At 46.9% G+C, this 26,313-nt stretch overlaps 2 protein-coding genes across 4 annotated transcripts in view; one reads left to right on the top strand and one right to left on the bottom strand.

Moving 5' to 3' along the window:
* HABP2 (hyaluronan binding protein 2) lies at window positions 1-26,313 on the top strand. 2 transcript variants are annotated; one of them, XM_063338309.1, is made up of 14 exons: window positions 1-157; window positions 8,928-8,964; window positions 14,411-14,536; window positions 15,656-15,763; window positions 16,219-16,335; window positions 16,721-16,840; window positions 17,860-18,031; window positions 18,392-18,486; window positions 18,615-18,861; window positions 19,739-19,881; window positions 20,237-20,371; window positions 21,856-22,001; window positions 23,217-23,417; window positions 25,018-26,313. In XM_063338309.1, the coding sequence occupies exons 1-13, from the start codon at window positions 89-91 to the stop codon at window positions 23,391-23,393; spliced, it is 1,692 nt and encodes a 563-aa protein (XP_063194379.1). In that variant the 5' UTR covers window positions 1-88; the 3' UTR covers window positions 23,394-23,417; window positions 25,018-26,313. The 2 variants fall into 2 exon arrangements, with proteins under 2 accessions (XP_063194379.1, XP_063194378.1); XM_063338308.1 differs by having other exon boundaries at window positions 15,653-15,763.
* NRAP (nebulin related anchoring protein) overlaps window positions 24,649-26,313 on the bottom strand; it is a 52,904-nt gene continuing 51,239 nt past the window's right edge. For both annotated transcript variants that reach the window (XM_063338305.1, XM_063338306.1), the window contains one exon: window positions 24,649-25,077. In XM_063338305.1, the coding sequence (XP_063194375.1) occupies window positions 24,976-25,077 (102 nt within the window). In that variant the 3' untranslated portion in view covers window positions 24,649-24,975. The remainder of the gene's footprint in view (window positions 25,078-26,313) is intronic.

Below are 26,313 nucleotides of genomic sequence, written 5' to 3'. Positions count from 1 at the left end.
GTTAGCTCACCCTCGAATGATTGTGGCTGGTCTGAAAAAAACGTAGGCAAGAAGAAAAAGCTAATTTCAAGAAAAAAAGAGTGTAAGGATGGTTAACAGTGCTTTGACCCTTCAGGCTCTTCCACTGCTCATTCTCCTAGGGAACACACATTTGTGCGTGAGTATGTTTTTATATATTACTTTTCTTGCCACGTGCCAGCTCTGCTCCTTGCTGAGCCCTTCCAGGGCAGCTGGAGCATTTAGCTGAGTGTCAGCATTCCAGGACAGTGAGACACCCAAGCAAATGCTGCATAAGTGGGAAGCCTCATGGTTTTTTGGAGCAGATATCTCCAGTGACAAGTAATAGCACATCTGGGTGGGCTCGGTGTGGCCACCCCGCGCCGAAGGGTGTGCGGTGGGGAGTGCAGTCGTTCCCCCAGCCCTGGGTGCTGAGAGATGCTCCAAACCACTGGGCTGCTCATCTTCATGCTGAAGGGACTAGATACAAAGATTAAACAGCCAGGGATATGCACTGACTCGGTAGTTTTGCACGCTCTTTCGTCAAAGGTAAAACTTGCCCTGGCCATATGTTTTGGCCGGGTGAATTACATTGCCGCTAACAGGAAAGGAAGGTTAACGGCAAAATATTCAACACAGCTAGAGATGGCCACGGCCCTGATCCAACAGAGCTTGATATACTTTCCCAAATCTCAGGGGAGACTTTATCGCTCTCTACAACTACCCGAAAGGAGGTTGTAGTGAGTTACTTGGGTCTCTTCTCCCAAGTAACAAGCGATAGGACAAGACGAAGCAGCCTAAAATTACGCCAGGGGCTGTTTAGATTGGATATTAGGAAAAGTTTCTTCACTGAAAGGGTTATCAAGCATTGGAACAGGCTGCCCAGGGAAGTGGTGGAATCACCATCCCTGGAGGCATTTAAAAGGCAGGTAGACATGGTGCTGAGGGACATGGTTTAATGGTGGACTTGTCAGTGTCAGGTTGATGGTTGGACTCGATGATCTGAAAGGTCCCTTCCAACCTAGACAATTCTATGATTCTATCTCCTGTTTAAAGAAGACTGAGAGAATGATTTTTACACAAAGCAAAGTCAAAAGCCAGTTTTAAAAACATGTCTTAGGTTCCTCCAAGCACTGCAACCAAGTGAATTTTCATATGAAGGAATCTGAGGTTCTTTTAAACTTCAGCTTTCGTAATGACGGTTTCTGTGCGTGCAGGTTTGTAGTGACTGAAATTTCAGATGTTGTCATGTTTAAATTGAGTCCTTTGGGAAAAATATATAGTAAAGGGTTTTAATGGGTTATAGATCTTGTTGAAGAGCTCCATGAATTTACGATCCGTGATTTTCACAACACAATAGGATATTTGTTAATTAGTGTATCTGTCTGCTGACAGCAGTGGATATGGCATACTTGATCCACTGGCACACTTGGCAGCTTACTGGGAGGACCAGTTCTAGGGCAGTCCAATGCCAGTGTTACAGACATTAGAACCCAATCTAACATAAATAAGCCCATAATGAATCAGTTGTGTTAATTCGCACTCAGTGAGGAAGATGTAGGTGCAGCCTTAGACAACACAGAGTCTTGCACAGACTTTTCCTAGCTAGTCCTAAGTGTTAGATTGATTCATTAGCTTTGACAATCCTAATCTGAGTTTGCTCCAAATATTGCTGTGGAAAACATAGTGTATATCTCCCCCCGCCCCTGAAAATTCATTAACATTGCTAAAATGCAACAGCAATTCTGCTGTCACTGAAAAGCAGCACGACAGAATATTCAGCAGGCTAGTTTTTAATAAAACATGTTTTTTCTTCATAATTAATATAACAAGGTTTTCTGGCTTAGTGCTTGGCATGGATCCCAGAAAAAAAAAAAGGGGGGAATGAGTCGTCGTGACGTGACCATTGCATGACAAACATGTTATAAGAGGACATTTTTGCCTTAATGATTTGTTCCAAAGAAAAAGTTACACTGAAACAGTTTGAATGAAAAAAGAACGGACTTTGCACTTCTCTGGAACCGTGGAAAACACTCTTAAATTCCGATTTCCATCCTTTCCCAGAACTACCATCTTCATCATTCTCATTTTTATTCAAATCTGGTTTTAGGAGTTTTTATAAGTAACACTGATTAATAAATGTTATTGGTGAAAGCAGAAGTCAAATGAAGTTTTAGGCAGTAGCTCATATTTTGACTTAGTCAGAAAAGGAAAGCAATCGGACATTCATGGATCTGGTGGGTTTGGAGCAGGATCTTAAGGCAAGAATTTCCATTCTGTTCTTTCACATTACCTGAAAAGAAACTGATTTCACCTTCATGAATCCGAACTATTTCCCTAAAAGGCAGGAAGCTGCATGACAGCTGCAAGCGAGAACAAAATTTGGTCCTTTATTTTAGCATATATGATGCAACTGCACCAAAGATTGTCTTCAGAGATGGCAGGTCTTCTCAGGTTGGGTTTGTTGTTTTCGTTTTTTCTAATTACAGTACATCCTTGCTAACACACACATCAGCATGTGTGAACCAGAACTTTTAGAGAAATCAATATGCTTCTGCTCAGCAAGATCCTTAGTAGAAGTGTGCCTGCCATAAGGTGCTGCATTGTTAAGTATTCCTTACTTTGCCAAAAAGAAATCTGAGGGGCTCTGCTGCAGCAGGTTGTATTGACATGGGGACACAGCCATTCAGCTGCCTGTCCTCCCTGAGCTGTTCTCGTATTGGAGCAACTTCCTCTGAAATACACGTAGATCGAAATGGTGTGCTTAAACATCGTGCTGAGTTGGGCTAGAAAATTCTGCAACAAGGTGAGACCAGTTCAGGTCCCACAACACTCCAGTGATGGAGCTGCTCATACACCAGGTTGCAGCTCCCATTTAACAACGCTCTAAAGTGTTTCAGCATATGTCCACAAAAAAAAAAAAAAAAATAAAGAAGGGGATTTTTCAATCAACAGGTGTTCAGGTTAGGCTTTTTTTTGTTGCATTATTGTTCCTTCCAAACTCAGCACCCCTGGCAGCAGAGAGGAAGAAATGCAGGAGTCAGAGCAGCAGAGGTGGCTCTTCACTAAATATTTTGGAACTTCAAAAAAGTGATGCGCTTAGTTGTGATGGAAAGTGTTTTGAAGTCACTAGCCATGCCCAGTCCAATAACTAAGTGCACTTAGTAGTGGAAAGGGAAGGATTTAATGGGATAAAGTATCCCATTAAGATCAAACAATGGCACAGAAAACTTATCCTTGGTGCCTCTCTCCTAGCTGGCCCGCAGCAGATACGAAGCTGTTACCAGCAGTACAGGTCTTTCCTTGCCTCAGGTGCTTGGAGACCAACGTTTTAGGGTGTCCCGAAGTCAACTCTGTCTGACATCTTTTTCTACCCACCAACAGATCTATTCCTGTAGAAAACTCCCATGTCTGCTGCCCTCACCCACTGTCTGGTGCGGCACCTCTCACGCGAGGGCTTTATGCTCCGCTGCGTCGCGCACCGATGGCTGCAAAGAGCCCTGAATCCTGTCAAGCCCGTCTCAATTTGCGGCCCATCAGGTGTGATGCCCTTCTGCGGCGCTCGCCTAAATTTGCCTGCTGCAGCAGGAAAGCGGCAAAGCCCTGGGAGCGCCCCCAGCTAATTGTGCACCGCGCCGGCGGAGAGGGAAGCGTTCCTGGCTGGCCCCCCAAGGCAATCAGCTTATGCCCTGAAGCGTGCAGGTTGATATCCCGTGTAACTAAAGGGACTTAATGACTTTGCATAAGCTCTAAGTCTAGCAGTATAACCTGCATTCCCAGCACCGGCTGCAAAAGCGTTTGATAGCCCAGCGCACTCGCGTTGCTGCGACAAGGCTGGCTCCTGCTGCCCCCATGAAACAGAATTTGTATCTTCTCCTGGCTGTGGCAGCCAAGGCTGACCCCGTTTTCCACCTGGGAGCACAAGCGCACCTCATCCACACCTCATCCTTTAAAAACAGCCAGCTGCTACCAGGCCATCTCTCACGGTGCAAAGATTAATCTGGAAACTTTGATCCCTCGGAAAACAGGAGCGGGTAACTCCTGTGCAGAGAACCGAGCTGGTTTCAGCAGCGCCTCCGAGGGCTCTTGCTTTTATCCTGGATCCCTGTGGTTTCTGTATCAGGTGCAGCCATGGGAAAGGTTCACAACTAAATAATCAGCAAAATAAAGACTTTAAATGTAAACTTCTCTGGGTACCCTGGGACCAGTCAATAAGGGACATGTCATTTACTCTGAGGCACACGTTGCGGTTCAGTCTGGAGGCAGGAGATGCCTTGCTAGCAGAGAGCTGAAGAACTCAGAGGTTTTGGTGGAATCTTTTCAGAGAATGGTTTCCCAGGCTAAAAATACAACATGTGTTGCATGTGTGCTCCAGATGATAATGTGCCCTGCTTTCATTATACTGCAACCATGGCCTTGGCTGAGAAATACAATGTCATTGCTGGAAAAGCCACTTTCCCTTGAAGTTCAAAGACTGTCACTACCCAAGATGGTTGCAGGCAAAAATCTGGCCGATTGTAAGAGCATCAGAACTGTCGATTCCCTCCTCCTTTGGCGAGAAGCCCAGACAAAGGTTCCCACTGAGAGCTGTCAGCAGGATCAAGGGGTTCACTACGAAAAGGCAGTAGTTGTGTCTGCCCTCGTGGCTCCTTCATGCCTTATGTCAGCCGTGGATGGAAGTTGATCAAATATCCATCCTCCTTCTCCAGTTCATCCCCATCCCACCTCCTTCTCGGCTGCGAAGCTGTGACTGCACAGAAGAACAAACGAAAGGGGCAATATTTGTTTTGCTGCTGTAGAGGCCGCTTCACGGCAAGTTGCAGGATAATTTGCACAACTTAGTGCAATTAAGTGAATAGGCCAGTTCCTACCAACGCAGTTTAATGCGTGAACTGCTGTAGTGCTTTGTTGCCAGGTGTGTGTACGTGCAGTTGGTAGTTTCCATCCCTCTGCTCATCTGTCAGGCCAGCTTGAGTAGCTACACTGTTTTCTCTGGAAATACTTCTGTTTTGCACACAGGTAAATTCACAGCCTAACCCTGGGTTGTCACCTTTGTGCTGCCTGTTTCTCCACCTGCTTTTGTGTTTTAATTATTCATTTTGATTGTAATAAAGGCTAGCAAATGTACCCAAGACACAACCAACAGTTCAGCTGCAGAATGCCTTTGGCAGCTGTAAATAATTTCCCTTGAATTTGGGGTCAAATCTTCCTGGCTTTATTCAGAAGGAATCGCCAGAGAGTAACTGGACATTTTTGTCTGTGAAAGAGACATGGGATTCTGTCCTGAGACCAAGAAAGCTCGCGGTTCTGGCATTACTGTTTGAAATCCATTACATTTCATTAGTCTCTCTTTCTTGAGGAGTTGAAATGGAAAAAATTGAGAGTATCATCTATCTGCAGCGTTTAACCTTGGTACAAAGCCTAATTAGCAAAGTTTTGATGGTTCTTTGGAGAAACGAAGCTTTAGTGAAGTGCTTAATCATTACAATGATGACGACAACAAAGGTCAGGTGAAATTAGGATATTTTGAATTTCAGCCGTGCTTCCACCATTCTTTCGAGGAGCCCTATGAATGCAATCTGCTCCACACTCAGCAATGCACCGGTACCCCTATCAAATGTCTCTCCCAGATATTTTTTTTTTTTTGCAGTGGTTCTTTTTTATGAGCCTAAAGTAATAAAATGCAAAATTGCTCTCTGCAAATTCTTCCATCTTCATCCCCCGTCTCTGCGGACCTGCTACGAACAGGATCCAGCGATTTTATCCCCTCTAGAGAGAGCACACAAAGTATCGGTGTCGAGCTGCAGCAAGGAGACTGTTTGGTGAAACCAGCCCCACAGCCTAATTTCTCCTCTCCCCCCCATCCTCCTCCTTTTGTTTGAATCCTGCTCCTGGCTGGGCTCAGGATTGCACCTCGTCGGAAGGACAAGATCCTCCTCTGCTGGCCATGAGCAATACGGCACGGCAGGCAGGAGGCCCTGCCTTCGCTGCCCCTGCCTGCATCCCCTGCCTGCACCCCCTCCTGCAGCCCCCCCCACTTCCAGCCCCCTCCTGGACCCCCCACCCTGTGGCCCCCCCACCTCTGCATCCCACATCCGCCATCCCACGTCCCCCATCCCACCTCCCGCAGCCCCTCAAGGCAGGGAAGAAAGGGTGAGATCCTACATCCCTCATCCCTCCATCCCACCTCCCGCAGCCCCTCAAGGCAGGGAAGAAAGGGTGAGATCCTACATCCCTCATCCCTCCATCCCACCTGTCGCAGCCCCTCAAGGCAGGGAAGAAAAGGTGGGCTCCCACATCCCCCATCCTACCTCCCGCAAGCCCTCATGGCATGGAGGAAAAGACAAGCTCAAGCCAGCAGAAGGGGCTTGGAGGTGGGACACCACCATGGAAAGCTTCATGCAGGGAGCCAAAACACTGAAATCTGTCCCTGTGCTGGCTAGCAGGAGTGAAAATGCTTCAAGACCTGTGTGGTCTTGTGGATGGTCCAGTGGACATCAGAATGGAGGAGAAAAGCCTCCGTGCCGAGAGGTCAGGTCTGCCTCGGGTTTTGTCCCCTGTGTCTCTGCTGCTGCAGCTTGCGACAGGCACATGAGGGGGAAAAGCCCCGGGACAAAACAGGACACTGGAGCCTTACGATGAAGATGACTGGGTTTAACTCTTGGACTCTGTGCTGGGTGCTCCAGGAGATTTTGTTTCCAGTAACTTTTGTCCCCTGGCAGTGGGTAGAGGCTTTCGTCCAAAAGTGGGAATCAAAATTTGGGACTCGGCCACCCTGGAGGACAAGCCACTGCCTGCTCTGAAGGATGTTACTGGAAACCTGTGCATTTTCTAGGGCACCAGTTTATGGCGAGAGGGAGTTTAGGGTATCTGCCCTTTTGCAGTCAGCTCTGCCCGTGGAGCAGTGCTTGGGCAGCAGGGGTAGGTGGGTAACCAGGAAGAGAAAGCAGTGTAGCAAAGCGCTAAGTCTCTCATCTTTCTTCTTTTCTTGGCGTGTGAGCCATCCCCTTGGGCGTTGTGAGACTATCGTCTCTGCTCTACAGCCAGGGGAAACTGAGGCACAGAAAAGCGGGATGCCATCACGTCCTGCACCTCGCTCAGCCTGGGCTGGAACCCTCTGGCATTCCCCTGTGGTGCCAAGGGCTGTCCCGAGTGCAGGGAAGGTTTAGCAACCTCGCTGAAGTCAAACCCTTCTGCCCCAAAACCCTTTCCAGCCCCCTCAGGCAAAACAGCGCAACGGGGCATGGCGGAGAGCCGGGGAGGGAGCTGAAATATTTCCTGCTTCATCCTACTACCGTGCTTTGTTGCCTCCATTCCTCCAAAAGAAAGGAGCACACTTGCAGGGTTTGTTTTGGTCTGTGTTTCTGGGTGAATGCTACCACTAATTGTAAGCGGAGCAATTAGACCTTTTCCTTCTGCAGTCTCCTTTGGGGTCTGGCAAAGGACCTGACGGGCCCCGTACCCGCGCTCAGGAAGCATGTACACCCAGGGCAGAGCTTTTACAGCCTTCTCATTTACCCTCAGCGCTGCTCTCATTCAGGGGGGGCAATCGCGCGAGCCTGCGTGTGTGTGTCCTTCCAGCTGCAAAGGATTTAGTCGCGCGCGCGTGCGTGTGTGTGTGTGTGTGTGTGTGTGGCCCACTTCAGTGCACCTGGAAAGGGGCTCCGCTGAGCGGAGCGGGGGACATCGCTCTCATTAAAGGCGGTGGGAAGGGGAGCGCTGGAGCCTCTGTTCTCCCCGGCTCAAACGCAAGAGGGACGCAAATGTGCCTGCAGCAGAAACTCGTTTATACATTCCAGATAATATTCGCAAACGTGAATTCCGAGCTTTTTTTGTCCTGTTTCTTATTCATTGCTTCGGATTCATTCGTTCTTAGTCACAACCAGCGTTAGCTGAGAATCTCTTCCTTCTATATACCGTTTCCATATATATTGCACAACTGAACAGGGTGTATATTTACAGTTAATTGTGTCTGTAGCAATGCAGAGGTGCACATAAGCGTGTGGGAGTGTGTGTGTGTGTATATACTGTCTTGATTAGGAGTGTTAAATTGTTTGGAAATACGTTTTCTTCTGACAAATCGTGTGAGGGATGAAGAATAGCAGCTCTAAATCTCCTTCTTTACACCCGCTGTTAGCACACGTATTCTCCTCCCAGGCAGGTAATCCTGGGATTTAGAGCAAGGGGGAAAGCGAGCTGAGACCTTCTTCAGGCGGGGGATGCATCCCGGTGTGGAGTCGGTGCGTCTCCGTTCAGGCCAGCCTCGCTCACGCTCCTCAAAGGCTGAGAGCTGTTTTCCTTCTTCTGTTCCCTTTTGTTGCTTGCCCTTGATCGTGAGCCAAACAGGAAAGGCTGGAGCCCCGCGTCAGAGGTCGAACACATGGCATTTCCTCACGGGAAGAGCCAGAAATGTTCTCCTCCATCCAAAGGTTGTTGACAGCCTTCCAGCTCGGAGGTCCAGATCCCACCTGCTGCACCAGGAGCAGGTTCCCAGGCCTTGTCGCGCTGCGCGACCTCCACTCTGCCCAACCGGAGCACGTCCAGCCACCGGCTTTGGCAGCTGGCTGGAGCGTGGCCTCTGCCCACATCTCACAGAAGTTAGACAAATAGTCAGTCCGTGGCCGCTTAATAAGCAAAGAGGCAATTTAACTCGTTCAGGACAGGTTTTTCCCAAAGCACACCAGGCCCGCAGCTTGGGCTGGATGCTCGGAAAAGCCAGAGCTTCCACACGGGTTGTTGGGAGCGGTGGACATTTTAAGACTTTTTTTTACTCTTTTGAAAGAGCTCTTAAAACCCATCCCAGGTAGCCCCAAAGTGGGTAGAGAGCTTATCTGGATGTTCAGCTCTGGGGGCAAACAGAAACTTTGTGCCGTAAACCGGCTTTTGTTTTCCCAGAAACTGACCCTCTGCCCTTTTTTTATCTCATGCAGGCTTCCCATTTCTTCTTCCTGGCTGACCTGCTGAATGGTAAGTGGTTTCGATTTCTTCATTTTAACTTCTGCATACAAAACTGAGAGGCTGGCGACCTGGTCCATCAAAACCTTTCACTAGTGCCCAGCGCTGAATTTTACTAACTTCATGTGTGGCTTTGCTGAGCTTAGAATAAGGCTTGTGATTAAGTAGAAAGTCTGTTTGTCTTTGGACGAGTCATATGGTTTTAAACTAGAGCAGGGTAGGTTTAGATGAGAGTTTAGGAAGTTCTTTACAATGAGGATGGTGAGGCACTGGAACAGGTTGCCCAGAGAGGTGGTGGAGACCCTATCCCTGCAGACATTCAAGAGCAGGCTTGATGAGGCTCTGAGTAACCTGATCTAGTTGAAGATGTCCCTGCTCACTGCAGGGGGGTTGGACTAGATGGCCTTTAAAGGCCCCTTCCAACCCAACATATTCTATGATTCTATGATATGGTGAGCCCTTTCAGACCTCCACGTGTGCTCTGTCGGTGCACGAGGCAATGCTGCATCGAGTCCCAGCCAGGAGCGTGTCTGGCAGGCTGGAGCCCAAACCAGAGGCAGACCAGCAGCACCAGTTTGCAGTCCATCATGGGGTGCTCCTAGACCCCATCTGCAACTCACAGCTCTGCTCCAAGCCAGGACTTTTTGGCCGCTCTGTGGCTTCATGTGCTCAGCACAGCTTTGGGGACCCATGGGTGACACAGTGGGTCGCAGGCTGGAGGAGAAGTCATGGTGCTGGGCTGCAAACCTCACGGATAAGCAAAGAGTCTATCTGTGCACGCAAATTGGAGGTCAAATAAATGAAGGGTAACATTGCCTTGCAGCATACAACTAACTGTGGAATTTATTTCCACAAGGTTTTCTCCTACGTGCAAGGAAGTTCAAAAAGTGTTTACAAGCTCACGCAAGTAAAAATCGTTGAAAATTAGGTAGCGCTAAGATGTTGATAAGAGAAAATCTGTGATGAATGTTGTGTAAGGATCTGTAGATAGTCTGTGAGGATTTTTACATCCTTTTGCAGCCTATTTAGTCCACGCAGAGGATTATGGTTTTATTGCTAAGTTTAGTATTTTTGCAGGTTAAGACCTGGTCCTCGTTTTCTTGATTTCAGTGGCTCTTAGATCTGAGTTTATAATTTATAGCTAATAGAGTATTAAATTAAATTTACTCCTTTTCCTGCAAAAAAAAAGATTGTGGTTTTTACTATGCAGTCACTATTTAGCCACAGTCCCGTTCATTCCAGTGGTGGTTTGGCTTCTAGGTCAAACCTGCGAGTCCAGCAGCCTGGTAGCTTGTGCAGCCCTGCTTCTCTCCCCAGATCGATGCTGCTCTTCTAACGCGATGTGTGTGGAAAACAAATTTCCAAATCATTCGTGCACCTGCGCTCGGCATTTAGCTTCTGCAAGTACTTGACCACAGAGCCCTGCCCCGGCTGCGGGCTCTACGCCCCAGCCTCGTGCAAACCGCCTGGTTTGCTTTGCAGTGGTGGAGCTTTCACAGTTTCTTAATTCATTCCCCCTCCCTTCGCTTTATGGTCCTTACCTCTGTCCCTCCGCTGTCCCTGCTCTCTCCTGCTCCCCATCCTCCTGCGAGCCCCCCCTCCTTCAGCGCCCGTCCCTCTAAGGAAAAGGCACCGCAAAACTTCTTTTAAGCAAGAGCCACAAAGCTATTTGAAAGGCTTGCCGCCCTCACTCTTCTTTTGCAATTTCTTCCTGAAGCCGCAGATACTCCCAGCCACGGCCCGGGTGGAAAGGAGGAAATACTGTGAGGTCTCGTCTCCGCAGAATTTAATGGGGGACAACTCGTTATTTAAAATACAGTCAGGATTTCAGCCTCATAAAAAAATCCACGGCATTATCCTCAGAGCGGGAGACAAAAAGTATTTAGAAAGGTGGCAGGAAAACTCATCCTGCTTAAATCAGGCCAGATTTCAGTCCATCCCCAGAGGTTCAGAGAGCTTGAATAAACGCTGGGTACTTTCTGGCGCTCTTGATGTGTGTTGGCAATAGACTTTAACTTTGTACATCACTCATCTTGACAACTGCAGTCCAACAAAGTTACCTCGCAATTCAGGGCACTCGATGGCATCCTAATGCATCACTTTCCCACTCGGAACATTAGTCATGACTTGATCCAGCGAAGGTTTTGAAAACAGTGTGACTGCCGGTGTTGGGATATCTGTTCTCTCCGTAACAGAGAGCCCGTGTAAGCTAATGAACAAGGGGATATTGATCAGAAATCCATCGCTTGATTGACAGCTCTTGGCAATGTGAAAAACTGCAGATGAAAGCTTGAGCAGTTTAAAAGATCACCCAGACCTCAAAGCTGATTTGAAGCTTTAAAAGTCAATCTCTGCCTATCAATTATGGGGGGATTTTTTTGTACTACACAGAGGAAAGTTATTCTTTGAAAATTTGCATGCAGGATGTCTAATTTAATTTCATGTAATAGTCACATTTCAGTGACAAATGTCAGATCACTGCTTTTTTTAAGCATGTTAAGGTTTTCCAGCACTTACAAAGAATGAACACTCTGATTTAGTAATACGTTTAAATCAACCGGTGTATCAGACTTTGTGCGTTAATTATGTGCTCAGATAAAAAAAAGTGTTGTTTTTGCTTTACTAAACCTATGGCTCGTCATGAATAATTAAAAAAATGGAATGGGAGCACTTCTTAAACAAGAGATGTGGAAGCCAAATAGTTATTTAGTGTCGAAGCCATGATAAATAAGGAGACATCTTTTAGTTGGATGTCACGTACCCAAGTCAGGGTTCTCTGCTCTTTGTTTTTCACTGCTTCGTGCAGCTGGGGAGGACACGGAGTAGCTGGGAGATGGGAAGCATCACTCGCGTGACCTGTAGAAGCACTTTCTCTTCCATGGCTTCATAAAGAGAGATATTGGTGGAGAAAGGAGGGACACTGGTGATTTCTCAGGTCGGCCGCACTCTCACATCAGCTTGGCTGGTGTCCTGGCCAGGCAGCTCAGCTCCCTGGCCCACACGGAGGGCCAAGGTACCCAAAAGGGTTTGCTGATGTTTTCTGAGCCCTTTCCACACGTGCCCTTAGCTCCACGGCTTGGCCATAAAGTTTCACTTAATGGTAATTGCCATCCCACGAGGGGGTTGCTTGGTGCCGCCCACTCATCCTCAGCCCTGGCCACCTGAAAGTGGCCTCCTTGAGGGGTGCTGGGTGCCAGCCTGGCCTCAGGTGTGCATTAGCCTGTCCCAAAACTGCCCGGGGGTCATCTGCCCCCTCAGGACAAACAGAGGTTTGTGGTCCTCCACCTCGCAGAGCTGTCAGAAGCAGACATCCTGCAAAACATGAATTGCATCCTGGTCAGCTTGGGTTTTACCGCAGAGATACACCTAAAATAGTCCATAACGGGTCAACAAGTAATTTCAGAAGTGTTGTTAATAAATCCATTGCTAAGAAGTGATGCCAATGTAACAAAATGAAGTGCAAGTATTGTCATTTCTTAACACCATACTTACTTACACTGAGCAGTTGGTTTAAAAATCATGGTAGATGCTTCTACAATGGCTTAGCTGTTTGTGCTCATTCAGAGCACTTCTTTTTCCTCTGTCGACTCAAGAGAGTCCCCACTGGCCTCAGTAAAGCATGCTGGGCGTGTTTGCAGCCTGCTTTTGGCAGCCGTAACTCCCCTGTTCATCCTTCCCAACTTTTAACAGGTATACCTTTCCTATACAAAGGGCTACCCCATCCCTCAGAATGCTTCCTTAAAGCATCTGCGGAATAAAAGCCAACATTCCCCACTAAGATTTTGAAAATAAACAGGGGAAACAATATCAGACTCCTTCAGACAATTCCCTCAAACTCAAGTCCGTTTGCAAAATCCCCTCTCCGACAAAGCGAGCTTGCAGGCTGCATTTCAGGCAAAACCCTCTTTTTGTTTTCCTTTCTTAACTACATCACATTAAATTTAATTTTGTTCGCTGTAGACAATGTCCTTATCTTCCAGCGAGATCCTTCTGTTCCTCAGCAAGGCACACACTTCTGCAACACTTGCACACTGTCGAGACTCAGCTCCTGTGGAAATAATGAGCTGAGGAAAAGGAGTCTTGACTTGACATAGCAATAAATGAGGTGAAACTTTCCTCTTTTTTTTTTTTTTTTTTTTGGTGAGAAACGAGAGTTGGCATGTAGGAAAAAAAAAAAGAAAAGACTGTTCTATTTTAATATGAAATATAAAACACCCATTGTACAAAAGTGGAATTTCTTTTTTTTTTTTTTTTCCAGAAGCAAAGAAAGAATAAAGATAAAGGCTGCAAGCGAATGAATGAGGAGAGAAAACTAAGATAATGCAGTCGATAATCAGTTCAAGGCAGAGCATTATCCATGGGGCCATCGGTCCGGCCCTAGGGGAGAGCTTTTTAAAATGTCTCTGTACGTAGCTTAGCTTTGCTCATTACCATAGCTTGTCTTTGAAACACCAGCGTGGCTTCCACCGGCAGCAGCCGTACCTGTGCGAGGAGCTGCCAGCCCACTTTAATCAACCGGACCCCCCAAAACGTGGGCTGGCAAAGCTGCGGGCCCCGCGGGCGCCGGGCTGCGGGGAGGACGTTGGGTCTGCTGGGAGGCTGCAGGCCGGGCTGCGGCCAGGATGGGCTCTTCAGCACGTGTCCGCTGCCCCGGGCCCTCCGTCCTCCACAGGGCTTTTGTGGACAGGGAGCCACGTCGGTCTGCAGGTGCCTTGGGCCCTCGCTCCCCACCGATTTCCCTCCAAGTGGGTTTCTGCGTCCCCGCACGCAGCAGGCACCCGCCTGCCAGTGAAGGTCGTGCCTCGCGCTGCAGCAGGGGTGATGCTGCTGGGGATCAAAGCAGCTGGACAAAGAAAACCTCTTCTTCTTGCAGGGATCCAAATCTCCTTTTCTCACTGTGCCGGCAACAGCCATCAGCATCCCCGCTGGCTGTGGCACCGCGCAGGGGGCTCACGCCCATGCCTGCAGAGCCCCCAGCCGTGTCCCCTCTGGGGTGTCCCGGTTGCCACTGCAGGAGCTGGCTGAGCCCTGCAGGAGGGGGACAAGGCGGACGTGGGGCCAGCGGTGCTCAGGGGTGGCCGTGCCGGGCACTGGGTGAGCTCTGCCCACGCCAAGGAAGAGCTGACCGGTACCTTTGATCCTCAATATGGTGTGAGCTCTGGACCCACTGACGTCCCACACGAGCTCAAGGAGAAAAGGATTGTCCATCCCAGGGAATAACTTCTTTCATACGAGGTGGTGGAAGCCCCATCCCTGGAAGTTTTCAAGGCCAGGCTGGACGGGGCTCTGAGCAACCTGATCTAATGGGAGATGTCCCTGCCCATGGAAAGGGGTTGGAACTAGATGATCTTTAAGGTCCCTTCCAACCCAAACCATTCTATGATTCTATGATACCTTCTCCCCTTCTAGCACTTTTAATTCCTCTGTTCTTCCACCTTCTTCTCACCCCTCCCTGCAGACGAGGCTGACAACTACGAGTACTATGATGAGTACACGCAACCGGAGCAGGACCCCATCCTCCAGCAGCCCTCAGAGGACCCTGACTGGTTTGAGGCATTTTTTGGCTACAGCGATACCGGAAAAGGTACCTCGGAGGGGTGGGCAGGGAGGCGAGGAAGGGGTAAAATCCCAACCCTGCGCTTGCAGCCTCGGCTGCCAGCCTGCTCTCGAAATGCCTGCATCAAAGGGACAAGTTAGGAGGATTGTTTGCAGTGTTCTCCTTTGTATTTCTCTTGTAAGGAGCCTGTGTTTTATCTCTGGGTTTCACAGGATGGATTCTGATCATGCAGAACATTTCTGATTGCTACTACAAAAAAGCACAGGCTTATTTGTCTATAGACACTGTAAGATGTAATTGCTGTTTTCATGGGATATATGTTCTGTATTTATGCTGGGAACCAAATGTAGAGCAGGTTTCCTTTTTTTTTTCTTTTTTTTTCTCAGTTGCAGAGTTGTTTTTTTTCATTTCTTTTCTTTTTCTGTTTTGCCAAACTTCTGGAGAGCAGGAAAGGATCCTTGAGATTGCTCAGGGAACACAAAAGGAGAGACAGGGAAGTTGCCTGTAACATCCCCCGGGGTTATCCCCTGGTACAAAGAAAGCAGAGCTGGGATGTGGCGGCCCCCAACGCCAACCAATTGCTCCTGGCAGCCTGGAGTGGAGGGGGGAGGTTGAGCGTGGTGTGGGGAGCAGCACCCAAGTGACTCCCCGCGGCTGCCGGCTCCCTTGCAGCAATAGCCACCCCGGGGTATTATACAGTATAATGGTGGTGGGTGGCTTTTCCAGGGGAGATTTAGTGCCACGTTGCAACCAGGGCAATGCCAAACCCAGATCCCTCCACGCTAAATGCATGGAGGCAGATGCCCAGGGCCAGCTCTGGCTCTTAAGGCTGCTTCTGCCGCTGCCATAGAGGCAAACCTGGCCCGGAGCAAAGGAAGGGACCTGCCCCATTACAGCTCCATCGTGGACACGGCGAAGGGAGCTGAGGCGCTCCAGACCCAAAGCCGTGAGCTGTTGCAGCTCGCACTAGGCTCTGCAGCAATTCTGTGGCTGCTGAGCTGATGTGTAAACGCGGTACCTGTTACACGGGCTGCTGCGGTCAGGCAGGCAGCCTCCCGCAGTCAGAAAACGCAAGGAGAAAAAGCAGGTGATGGAGGTGGAGAAGCTGAAAGTAAAACTGAAAGATGTCCGTCCTTACCCCAGCAGACCCCTGCTCGTCCAACCCCTGCAAGAACGACGGTAGGTGTGAAAACAGAGGAAGCAGCTTCAGCTGTCTCTGCCCTGAGCCATACGCTGGGACTACGTGCGAGAAAGGTAATGGCTCTGCCGCTAACTTATACTCCCTATTTTGGCAACTGATGTTACTGTTACAGCTCGGCCAGTGGCAGCAAACACAGGGATTTATAAACCCACTGTTGGCTGGGGTGAGGGTTTTGACAGCCCACCGCAGTCACGTTCACAGGTCTCAACTTAGCTCTCGCCCAGACCAAAGTCCCTCTGAAGTGGCATCCAGTAAAACAGACTTCAGGTGTGCAGAAAGTGCTCCCCCGTCCCCTGCCAGGTGAGCGGGGGTGAGCTGCTCGTTGGTCCGGCAGATTTTTTGCCACAGCCACTGTGAACAAGAAGGGAACTCCCACATCCACACCAGCCAGGTGAAAGCCTCCTCAGGGCGTTGGGAGAAAGCACTTCTCCCCACGACCCCTGCGAGGGCACGGCTCTCCTGCGCACACCGACACTGATGAAGCACCTCGTGCCTCTGTTTTCCACAGTGAAGGACGTGTGTCTGGAGAAGAGGTGCCGCAGGGGAGAATGCCTGATTACGTTAACCCCACCTTATTTCCAGTGCGTCTGCGATCACCCCTACAAACCACCTGACTGCCAACGAGGTGAGCGCGGCCCCATCAGAAAAGGCTCCCGCTTAGCGGGGCGCTGGGCGAACTGTGGTGGGAACGGCAGGGCGAGGTCACCTCACCGCAGATGGCCAGCACTGGGAGACCACACGCAGCCCACCGCAGAGGGTGGTCCTGCCCTGGTCATCCAGCCCGAGTCTTCTATGGCTCCCACCTGTGGGGCTGGTCAGTGATGAGCCATGCTTGATTTACAGGGTGGTGGTTCACTCACTGGTGACACCCCCGGTGTTTTTCAAGAGTTCATAAGGACTTGAAGCCAACAAGCTAAGTGGGAGCTCTCATCACTTTCCATCGGGCATGCGAGTGGCTGTGTAGCGTTCAGCAGAGCGACAAGGCTCTTCTGTGTTTTCCACCTTGACAGCATCTTCACCGTGCAGACCAAACCCGTGCAAAAATGGAGGTATCTGCATACGGCACAGAATCAGATCAAAATTCACCTGCAAGTGCCCTGAAGCTTTCAGAGGGAGATTCTGTGAGATCGGTATGTCACAGCTCCAGGGGAGAGGGTAGGGGTGAAGCCTCCAGACAGCCAAGGGCTGCCCTCGCCCTGCAGTCAGACTGATTGATGCCGTCATCACACCAAGTACCTGACTGCGCCCAGGGCACCGACCTCCTCGGGGAGAGTGTCGGAGGAAGAGGCTGACTTCTGCAGCCACCACCAGCAAAAGCAGTTCCCATACTGATGTTTTCTGAATGTGCTTCAACAAGGCCCCACTGGTACATAATGAGGAAGCACAGGTTTCCCATAGGAGAAGGAATGTCAGGCTTTCCTTAAACACCCAAAAGCTGATGTAGTGAAGATTCATGTCCAGCTGCCTGTGACTTCCCAGGCTTGGGGGACAGCCACTTGACACATGGATGGATGGCCAAGGGCATGGGATCACCCCAGGCTGCATGGAGAGCCTTCTGCCTCTGCCGCACCACCGTGGGCACCACTCCCCACGCAGGTTTCCAAGGAGAACAGTTTCTTTCTTGTTTAAAAGTTGATTGTGCTTCGAACTCCATGTACCACTACGTGCTCCACATTTCAGTTGACTTTTCTTCCATTTCACTTACAGGTTAGGTTCACAACCCCACAACCTTCCTTTTGGCACACCCCTTGCCTGAGCATGATAGCGGCTCTGTGCCCACTTCTGTCTAATCCTGCCAATACCATTTGGCCTTGCCCAGGCCACTGATAGGAGAGGTTCTGCTTTAGCATTAAGACACCTCTTGGCTACTAGGTCCTTACCATGAGAAGAGGTTTCAGTATTTGAAGTCAATCAAGCTTTAAACTGGACAGATGTTGGGACATGACCCTTATTTCTGGCCTATGTTGGATAAGGGATACTTATTATATGTATTGACCCAGTATATTATTATATATAATATTATATGACCCAGTAGGTCCTTCTGATCCTCCATAAAATGAATGTAGGGCAAGGAAGGGAAGGAAAAGGAACCACTTTGGGCAAGAAACAACACAAAAGTCATTTTCATATCAGCATTGTCTTCCTACAGAACCGGATGATTGTTATGAAGAGGACTCCTCTACGTACAGAGGAAGAGTGAACCAAGCAGCGAATGGCAAGACCTGCCTGCACTGGAATTCCCATGTTCTCTTGAACCACCCGATTAATGCCTTTATGGAGGACGCTGACTCTTATGGCATTGGTGAACATAACTTCTGCAGGTAATATTTTGAAGAAGCAAATGTATAGGTCTGATCTCACATCTTTCTAGACACTGCCTGTCTAAAAAATACCAGGATGCTCAAGGTACGTTCGCTAAGTCATTGTACTGCTGTGAGGCTCCCAGAAGCAGCCCTCCTTTCCCTGAATCAGTTCCTCATTTTTCTTAGGGTTAAGATAGGTACGGGGATAGTAAAATGGCAGAAGCCCCACTCCCTTCTCTCATCCATCTTCTTTGGCAAATCTTATGAAAGAGTATCTTTGGAAGTTTGGCTCTCATGTGGCAGCATGAGGCTGCTCCCCTAAGCATCCTGGAGATTTCCCCATTCGTGTGGGCTGATGCTCTCAACTTTTCCCTTCAGGAATCCCGATGAGGATGAAAAACCCTGGTGCTACATCAGAAAAAATCACAAAGTGGAATGGGACTTCTGTGACGTTTCACCCTGCTCAAGAACAGGTAAAGAATTAGAAGTGAGCTGTTTGGCAGCGTGTGGGGGGCCCAGAGCAGCAGGTGACCCCCGTTACTTAACTCCTGCTGTCTGCTATTATCTCGGCGTTATACATCTGCTGTCTCTTCCGACGCAGCTGAAGAGAGCCCATGGCCAACAGACAGCCCAACAGACTCACCTGGATCAAATGAAATGTTCAAAATATGCGGACAACCAGAAATTCAAAGAACGCTCTCGAGGATCTATGGTGGAGCCAAGACTACAGCTGGCAAACATCCCTGGATGGCATCTCTGCAGATAAAGACTTCAAAGAGGAGCAGACATTTCTGTGGTGGAGTGCTAATTAAAGCATGCTGGGTTCTTACTGCTGCGCACTGCATTGAGTAGGTGCATGCTCTATGCCTAGGGTAGATAAACCAGGATATAAAAATCAGGATGGCTATTAAAGATAGTTTGGAATCCCAATTATTTGCCATCCAAATGATTGCTGGGAATCGAATTGAAAGGAAAACATATATGTGAAAAATTGAGCACATACATGAAAATATACATATACTTAAAATTGGTTCTTGCTGGAATAACAAATTAAACTTGCCCCCCACGCCCCTAAAATGAGCTAAAATAGTTGTTTGAGAGGAAAAGAGGAGGAATGTAACAAAGTTTTGCAATGTATGAAAGAAGGACTCCATGAAAACTTCTGGGGACCATAAGCAACATCACAATTATGATCTCCAGCATCACAATTATGATCTCCAGAACAGCCAGAATATGCTTTTCACTTTCAATTGTTTATGAGCCTGCTAGCTCAGAATATGACATTTCCTTCATTGAGCAGGTTGGAAACCACTATCCTTGGAAATTAATAAGTTACACAACAGAGATCATTCCAGCACAGATGATTTTGAGCAGACCCAGAGAATGGCAAGCAATGGTACTGCCATGGCTCCGGGACTCATCAGCACAGCCACAGAAACAGACTGTGTGCACACTGCTACTCTGCCCCAAAATGCAAAGAAAAGAGTATTTGTGCAGCTTTATATCGTTTTATTTCATGACTGCAACAAGTTAAGAGCACATGGATTGTCCAACACCACCGCTTCCCTGACTAAGCCTTCCTATAATGATCTTAGGGAATCTTCTGGCCATACTCCACAAGAGGAAGCAATATCTTGAGTTCTAGATACTAAAGATGCAGATTTTCACCACCACTAGTAGACAATGTCTGTATGTAATTTACTTTATTTTTCTTTTTTTCGGCAGACAACCAGCAGAAGATCTCCAAGTAGCCCTTGGAAAGCAGGACCTCAAGAAGAGAGAGCACCAAGAGCAAATATTTGATGTGGAGAAGATCATTGTGCATCACAAATACAGACAGAAGGACGGTGTCCCACACAACGACATCGGTAAATCCCTTTTGTTGAATATTCATGTGGCTCACCTCCAACCCCAGTTGTTTGAAGCGCCTCTCTCCAACGAAAATCAATGTAAAATTCCCATGGAGAATATATCCTGGAAATAATTAGGCCAAATTGTGGTTTAGAGACATTTGAATCTTTGGGATGTGAATTGTAATGAGTAGGCAGAAGTCCCTGGCTGGGGCAGGTGGAGGGGGGCAAAAAATAGGGACCGGTCCAGCACGTAGTTCAAATAGCATGTCAGGGATATGCAGCTTTGCAGAGGGGGTCACCGAGTGGTGATGGTGGTTAGGGATTAAAATCAGCTACAAATCCTTTCTGTTGTTGTTTATCTTCCCTCCAGCACTACTTAAACTGAAGCCGGTTGACGGTCAGTGTGCAGTGGAAACGAAGTATGTGAAAACAGCGTGTCTGCCCGATTTCGTCTTTCCCACTGGGACTGACTGCTTCATTTCGGGATGGGGCGCGACAGAGACAGGTATTTATGGGCTAGCTGGATTTTGCTAGGTACTTCTGCGGCAAGGTGGGCTTGTATGCCCAAATGTAGACCTAGGCACTTAGTGAAACCAAGACATGGAATTCAAAGCTAAGGACGGCTAAACCGGGCTATGGAAATTACTCATTAGCAGAAATCTCCAACCGCTAGACCAACCAAACCTTTCAGAGTTCTGAAAAAGGCCACGACACATTTTTTTTTGCTTGCCATCTGACATACCATGTCATGGTTTCATCTGAAGCCAGAAACAGAAGCAAGACGGTATCAAGAGAGAGGCTATTGTATAGTTTGTGTGTTTCAAGACAGGACCAAGAAAGATGGGAACTTTCACATGGTTTTCCAGCCCATTGGGTCAGATAAAGCTTTTCAGAAGCAGCATCTGGATCTTCAGACGCGCTGAAAAATAAAAAAAAAAAATCCAAAGCTTTTCAAGTTCAACCAGCTCTATCCAAAACCTTTCTTGCCCGCGGTAAATCCTAAGGGGAGAAATTACTATGCTTAAAAAAAGATAATGGCAATTTTCTGAAAAATGCATTGTCTCATGTTCTGATTGATGTGTTGCTGTAAAGCAGCAGAAGGAAAATGTGTCACGGAGGCTGCAGTAGGTGTCCTAGTGCTTTGTGACTGATACAGCCTGATACGATACGTAGGACCAAATTCTCCCTTCTGATGTAACTCTCATTGAAGTCCACAAGAGACAAGCGTGTTCATTTGATCAGAATGCACCAACAGAATTTAATGGACATTTTTTAAAAGTTCCAAATAAAAAGTCTCTCTTAAAAAGGGTACGGGGAAATTTTTTTTTTTTCCCCCAACAAAGAATATCAAGTACCCTGTACGTGTTCAAACTAGATGGCTCCTCCTTTGAGCAGAGCTATTATTAGCATTTCAGGAAGTCACTGCAGAAATGGAATATTTCCTGAAACTCAAGCAGAACCAAACTTATAAACCACCTTTAATTATCTACAGATGTAATGCTTTGAAATTCTGGCTTTTGCCTTTAGATGTCAAGTTATGTCTTTAGATTCACTATAATTAATCATTGCCCTTAAATATTGTATGATTTTCAGTTTTCATCTGTTTCATTAGCCTGCGTGTTAAAACATCTAATGGCACCAGCCTGAGAAGTGCTGAGCAGCTCGAAGTCCCGTTGGGACCCGTGGGAGCTGCAGACAACCAGCACCTTTGAAAAGCAGGATTACCCGGGTAGAGCTGATCGGAACCAAACTCTTGACTTTGTTTTTGTTCAGGCAACAACTCAGGTGTCCTGAGCGAAGCTTCCACGCTCCAACTCTAACCCTTGTCATTTCCGACAGACACTTCTTTTCTTCCCAGGCTAGCCCATGCATCCCCCCGCTCTTCCCCCTTCCCATCCAAATGGCAAGCGAGCTCCTATTTTGAACAAAGACAACCTGTAACAGGATTGGGAGGAAGGTGACTCCATTTTTTTGGTGCACATCCCGTAGATGAGCTCTCCCGTCAGCTGTTAGATGCCAATGTCAAGCTGATTTCGCAAACGAAATGCAACGCACCCAGAGCATATGATCACGTACTGGATGAAAGCATGTTTTGTGCAGGAAATCTTCGGAGACCTGGAGCTGATTCTTGTCAGGTCTGTTGCTTTTTCTGTATTTGAACACTAATTTTTTGTGTAATAGTCAGGCTGAGCAGAGTAATAGCTTTGGCAGGGTGCAGGGTGCTGCACGTGCATCTGTTTCTCCCACCAGTGTGTTTCAACAGCCATCGTCTTTCTTCAGTACAGTTTGAGACGTAGATCCCTAGGGCTGTTGTCGTCACTGTCAGCCATGGGCAGATCTATGGAAGCTACAGACTAGCCTGGGAAGTTTAGTTTCTGAGGCAGTTTGTCGTCACAACCTGAAAACTTGCCTTTTTTCTCTCGGTTTTATTATGGCCTCTGCCATGAGCACCAATTCTAATCTGATTTTCACTATCAGAGTTAAGATTTGCAAGGAAAGTCAGGATTGATGGTTCTTTTCCTTACAGCGAGGGCAAACGTGAAGCAAGTTCATATTTAGACCATTGTAAGACAGGGAAGAGTTTGAACAATTATTCCTGAGGTGCTAACTACTACTGCAAGCGTACTTCACAATAGAAATCACCAATAAAACAAAAAACAAGACCAACCAGCTCAGAACAAAGTTATTTCGAGGGGTGTGGGAGAGATCAAGTGTTTTCATTTATGCCAAGAATCACATCTTTATCTTTCTGAGCTCAGGCTACAAATGCCTGGTACTTTCATGCCTGGGAAATTTCATGTGACTTTGTCAGATATACGTCACAGACTTGAACAAACAAAAACTTACACCCAAAAAGTTTGGTAGCATTTGACCTGGTTCCTGAACTGTAAGCCTACTCAGGAACTGAGCAGCATCTGATGGTACATCCAATAGGAAAAAAACATCATTACAGCTTCAAAGTCTTATGATGGGAGGGGAGCATTCCTGTCTCTGTTTATCAGGGAGCGTAGTGATAGGATGAGGGTTTAAGCCTTTCAGTTTAACATTTTTAAACTGAAAAGGGGTAGATTTACATTGGATATTAGGAAGAAATTCTTTACTGTGAGGGTGGTGAGACACTGGAACAGGTTGCCCAGAGAAGCTGTGGCTGCCCCATCCCTGGAGGTGTTCAAGACCAGGCTGGACGGGGCTTTGAGCAGCCTGGTCTGGTGGGAGGTGTCCCTGCCCAGGGCAAGGGGGTGGAACTAGGTGATCTTTAAGGTCCCTTCCAACCCAAACCATTCTATGGTTCTATGATTTTGGTTAACATTTTTCTTCGTGTTTTGAACATGAGTGATTTTTCTCATCAGGGAGACTCCGGAGGCCCACTAACTTGTGTAGAAAATGGCTCCTACTATGTATACGGCCTTGTGAGCTGGGGTGAGGAGTGTGGGTTAAAAAACAAGCCAGGAGTTTACACCCAAGTGACAACATTTCTCAACTGGATTAAATCCAAAATTCGATCTGAGTCAAGGTCACTTCATTAGGAGACGGCTTTGGAATGACAAATGGTAAGCTTGAGATATTCACTTTTTTTTTTTTTACATACTTTTATTTTTCAGCAAAAAACATTACTGATATTTTCTCATGGCCTACATGGTGCATCCTTCATCACCACCTTGAAAATAGCCTTAGAGCATTTGCTAGAATGTCAGTGACAGTTTTCCTGTTGGGGGCTTTGAAAAAGCCCATATTTTATAGGCAAAACAGGTCAGAAAGTAAAGCAACTCCAGTTCTTCCCCCAATCAATCAGAGCTGCAGTTGCCAATGGTTCCAGTTTTGCTTTTCAAGCCTCGAACAATCTGGAGGCTCAGCTGCTGCCACCCTTTCCCTCTTCCCCTCATGCCCCTGGCTAAGGTGTGTTTTTTCTGCACTCAAAGCTATTGGTGTGTGCTCCTAAAGCCAGTGCCGTTTTTCACATACATAAAAATCATCATGTGCGCACGTTTGTAAGACTGAAGCCATTGGAATTATCTGAGGAGCGAAGATCAGGCAGGAGAATTCTTTTTAAAAGCACTTCTGTGGGGCAAATAACCACAAATTCCACCAGTGATGCATGCCGGACTGAAAAAGCCCCCCAAAAATTCACTATTAGAATTATCCACTTTATTCCTGATTAGAAAATAATTACTTATTATGCTCCAGATCTACAATGGTATATAAGGCCTTAACTTCAATTCATACCAGTGAGACGTAGTGGGTATTAAATACCATTAAAAAATGTGTCTAAAGCTATTGGATAATTCTTGGGTTTTCACAAGCTTTGCAAATTGTATATTTTCTTGTCCAATGATTCTGCAACCCTCTACAGAAATTTGAAAAACAGGGGACTGGTATTAAATCAGGATATAAAGAACAGACGTGTTTGCGAAGAGTCAATTCATTAAAATAGTAATGTCCCTTTCGTCTGAACTCCAGGGTTTACAACCTTCTCTAAGCACCTACCTAATCTATCAATAGCTACCCCTAATGCCAAAATTTATAATAAACTAATTCTGACTTTTTGCTTTGGAAGATTTGAAAAAGACTGAAGAACTAATTGTGATCTGAATACCTGCTGTTAATCAAGAACAAATTCCCTGATGTCCACTAAGAGGCGTGCCCTTGGTCAGTCAATGATAACTTTGCTTCCACTGGCCTTTGTCTTGTTCATCCATTAGGCCACCTGAATCACGCTTTTGTGTTCTCTTAGGTCAATGGCGCCAATAATCCAGGAACATAAAAATCTATAAAGATTACAAGTATGGAATAAGATTCATTTGATTTATTCATTACAAATTACTTAAACTCTACCAATCAGGTTCATTCATCTGTAGTACAAAGCTGAGCCTGCCAGTCACCTAACTACTAATTTCATTTACAGCTTTAAATAAATATCAGATTCTGTAATACATACAGTGATAAAATATCCACACAAAAATAGAAAGATGTTATAAATTGCAATGTTTATGTTGCTTTTTAAAACAAAAAGTTCTTAGATGCCATCTATTGTTCTTCCCAGAAAACTGGAAAAGCTACAGGATTTGCAGGACAATATGAAAATCTATTTGTGTTGTGTCATGTTTCTGTTCACTTCTGATACAGCTGCATTTTCCTTCTCTTGACTTGCAGAATTTCTGAAGCATCAGGGTTGACTGTGACCTGCTGAGATCCTTCCGTCTCCAATTGGTCCTGTTAAATCAAACCCAACTAAATTGTGAGGAGAGCCAGTGGACAGGAGAAGGTTTCAACAATTCTTCTATAAACATATTTGTATATTAAAAATTACCTTCCCTGGCAAACAAAAGAGCAAAATCTGAATCACTGCTCTGCACTGAACAAATATCTACAATGGAAAAGTGCAAAAACCAGAGCCATCCATCTAAATTAGATACTACACATACGGAATGTGTCAACTCCTAATTTCTAATTTGAGCCCTAAATAAAGAGCAAAACAGCAAACACCTGAGTTCCAGGTGGATTGCACACCTGTAGATTTCCCTGGGACCATCAGATCATTATCATATGTAGGACTTAAGAAGATATTGCCTGCAGTCCCCACTGCCTGCATTCCTCAACCACAGTTATAATTTATTTCCTGAGTAACTTTTCAGATGGAATGTAAATCATCGATATGTTCTGTTTTTCTTGGGCTGGCTTATTGTTTGACTTGTTGCCAAAGTTAAAACTTAAATGAAACAAGTATTTAAAGTGCAGAACCTCTCTTTTATTGTAACTTAATGCTTCCTAACTGTAGGGTCTACAAAGTCCCTGTCTGGATTTTTGCTCTCTTGTGCTGGGACACTGCAGACTGGGAGTCATCCCCATGGAGGCTGGGAGAAGGAAAACTTGGTAGATCCCAAGCTTGTAATTTCTTGCATCTTGGGCCGGACAGAGATGGAGGAGGCTGAAGCATTCCCCCTTTGGAAAAAGCCTCCCACAGTATTGGGGAGCCTCCCACGGCACACATTATGCTGTTAAGGGTCTACACTGAGCCGGTCAATACAGTTGCCAGCAGAGATTACACAGCAACACAGATGTCTCTTGCTGAAATTAGGAAAAGAGAAGGGGACTTGTACAAGGAGTCCCTTCCACATCTATTTCTGCTTTCCACGGAGGTACCAGGACACTTGGAGATCTGACAACACCCACAAGTTAAGGGAAACACATCCCATAGTATAAGTGAATTCTGTCCCATGGCACTTCCTAGTCCCTACAGGAATTTCTCAGCCATGAAGTACTGGATTCTCATGAGAGGTTCCTTCAAATTAAGATGTACACAAAGCCACAAAGCATAACGAGGGAAGTATATATTTTCTGTTCAAATAATGGGGAGAACCATAGGCTCCAGGGAGCATTCAAAAGTGTTAAACAGGTGTGCCTGTCTCCCTTCTAGAGAGCAGAGCTGTTGGGACTTGTGAGAACAGT

Source organism: Chroicocephalus ridibundus, chromosome 6 (assembly GCF_963924245.1).
Source record: "Chroicocephalus ridibundus chromosome 6, bChrRid1.1, whole genome shotgun sequence".
In the NCBI taxonomy this organism is placed as follows: Eukaryota; Metazoa; Chordata; class Aves; order Charadriiformes; family Laridae; genus Chroicocephalus; species Chroicocephalus ridibundus.
The sequence above is the reverse complement of the archived record's forward strand: the minus strand, read 5'-3'. Positions and strand labels throughout refer to the sequence as shown.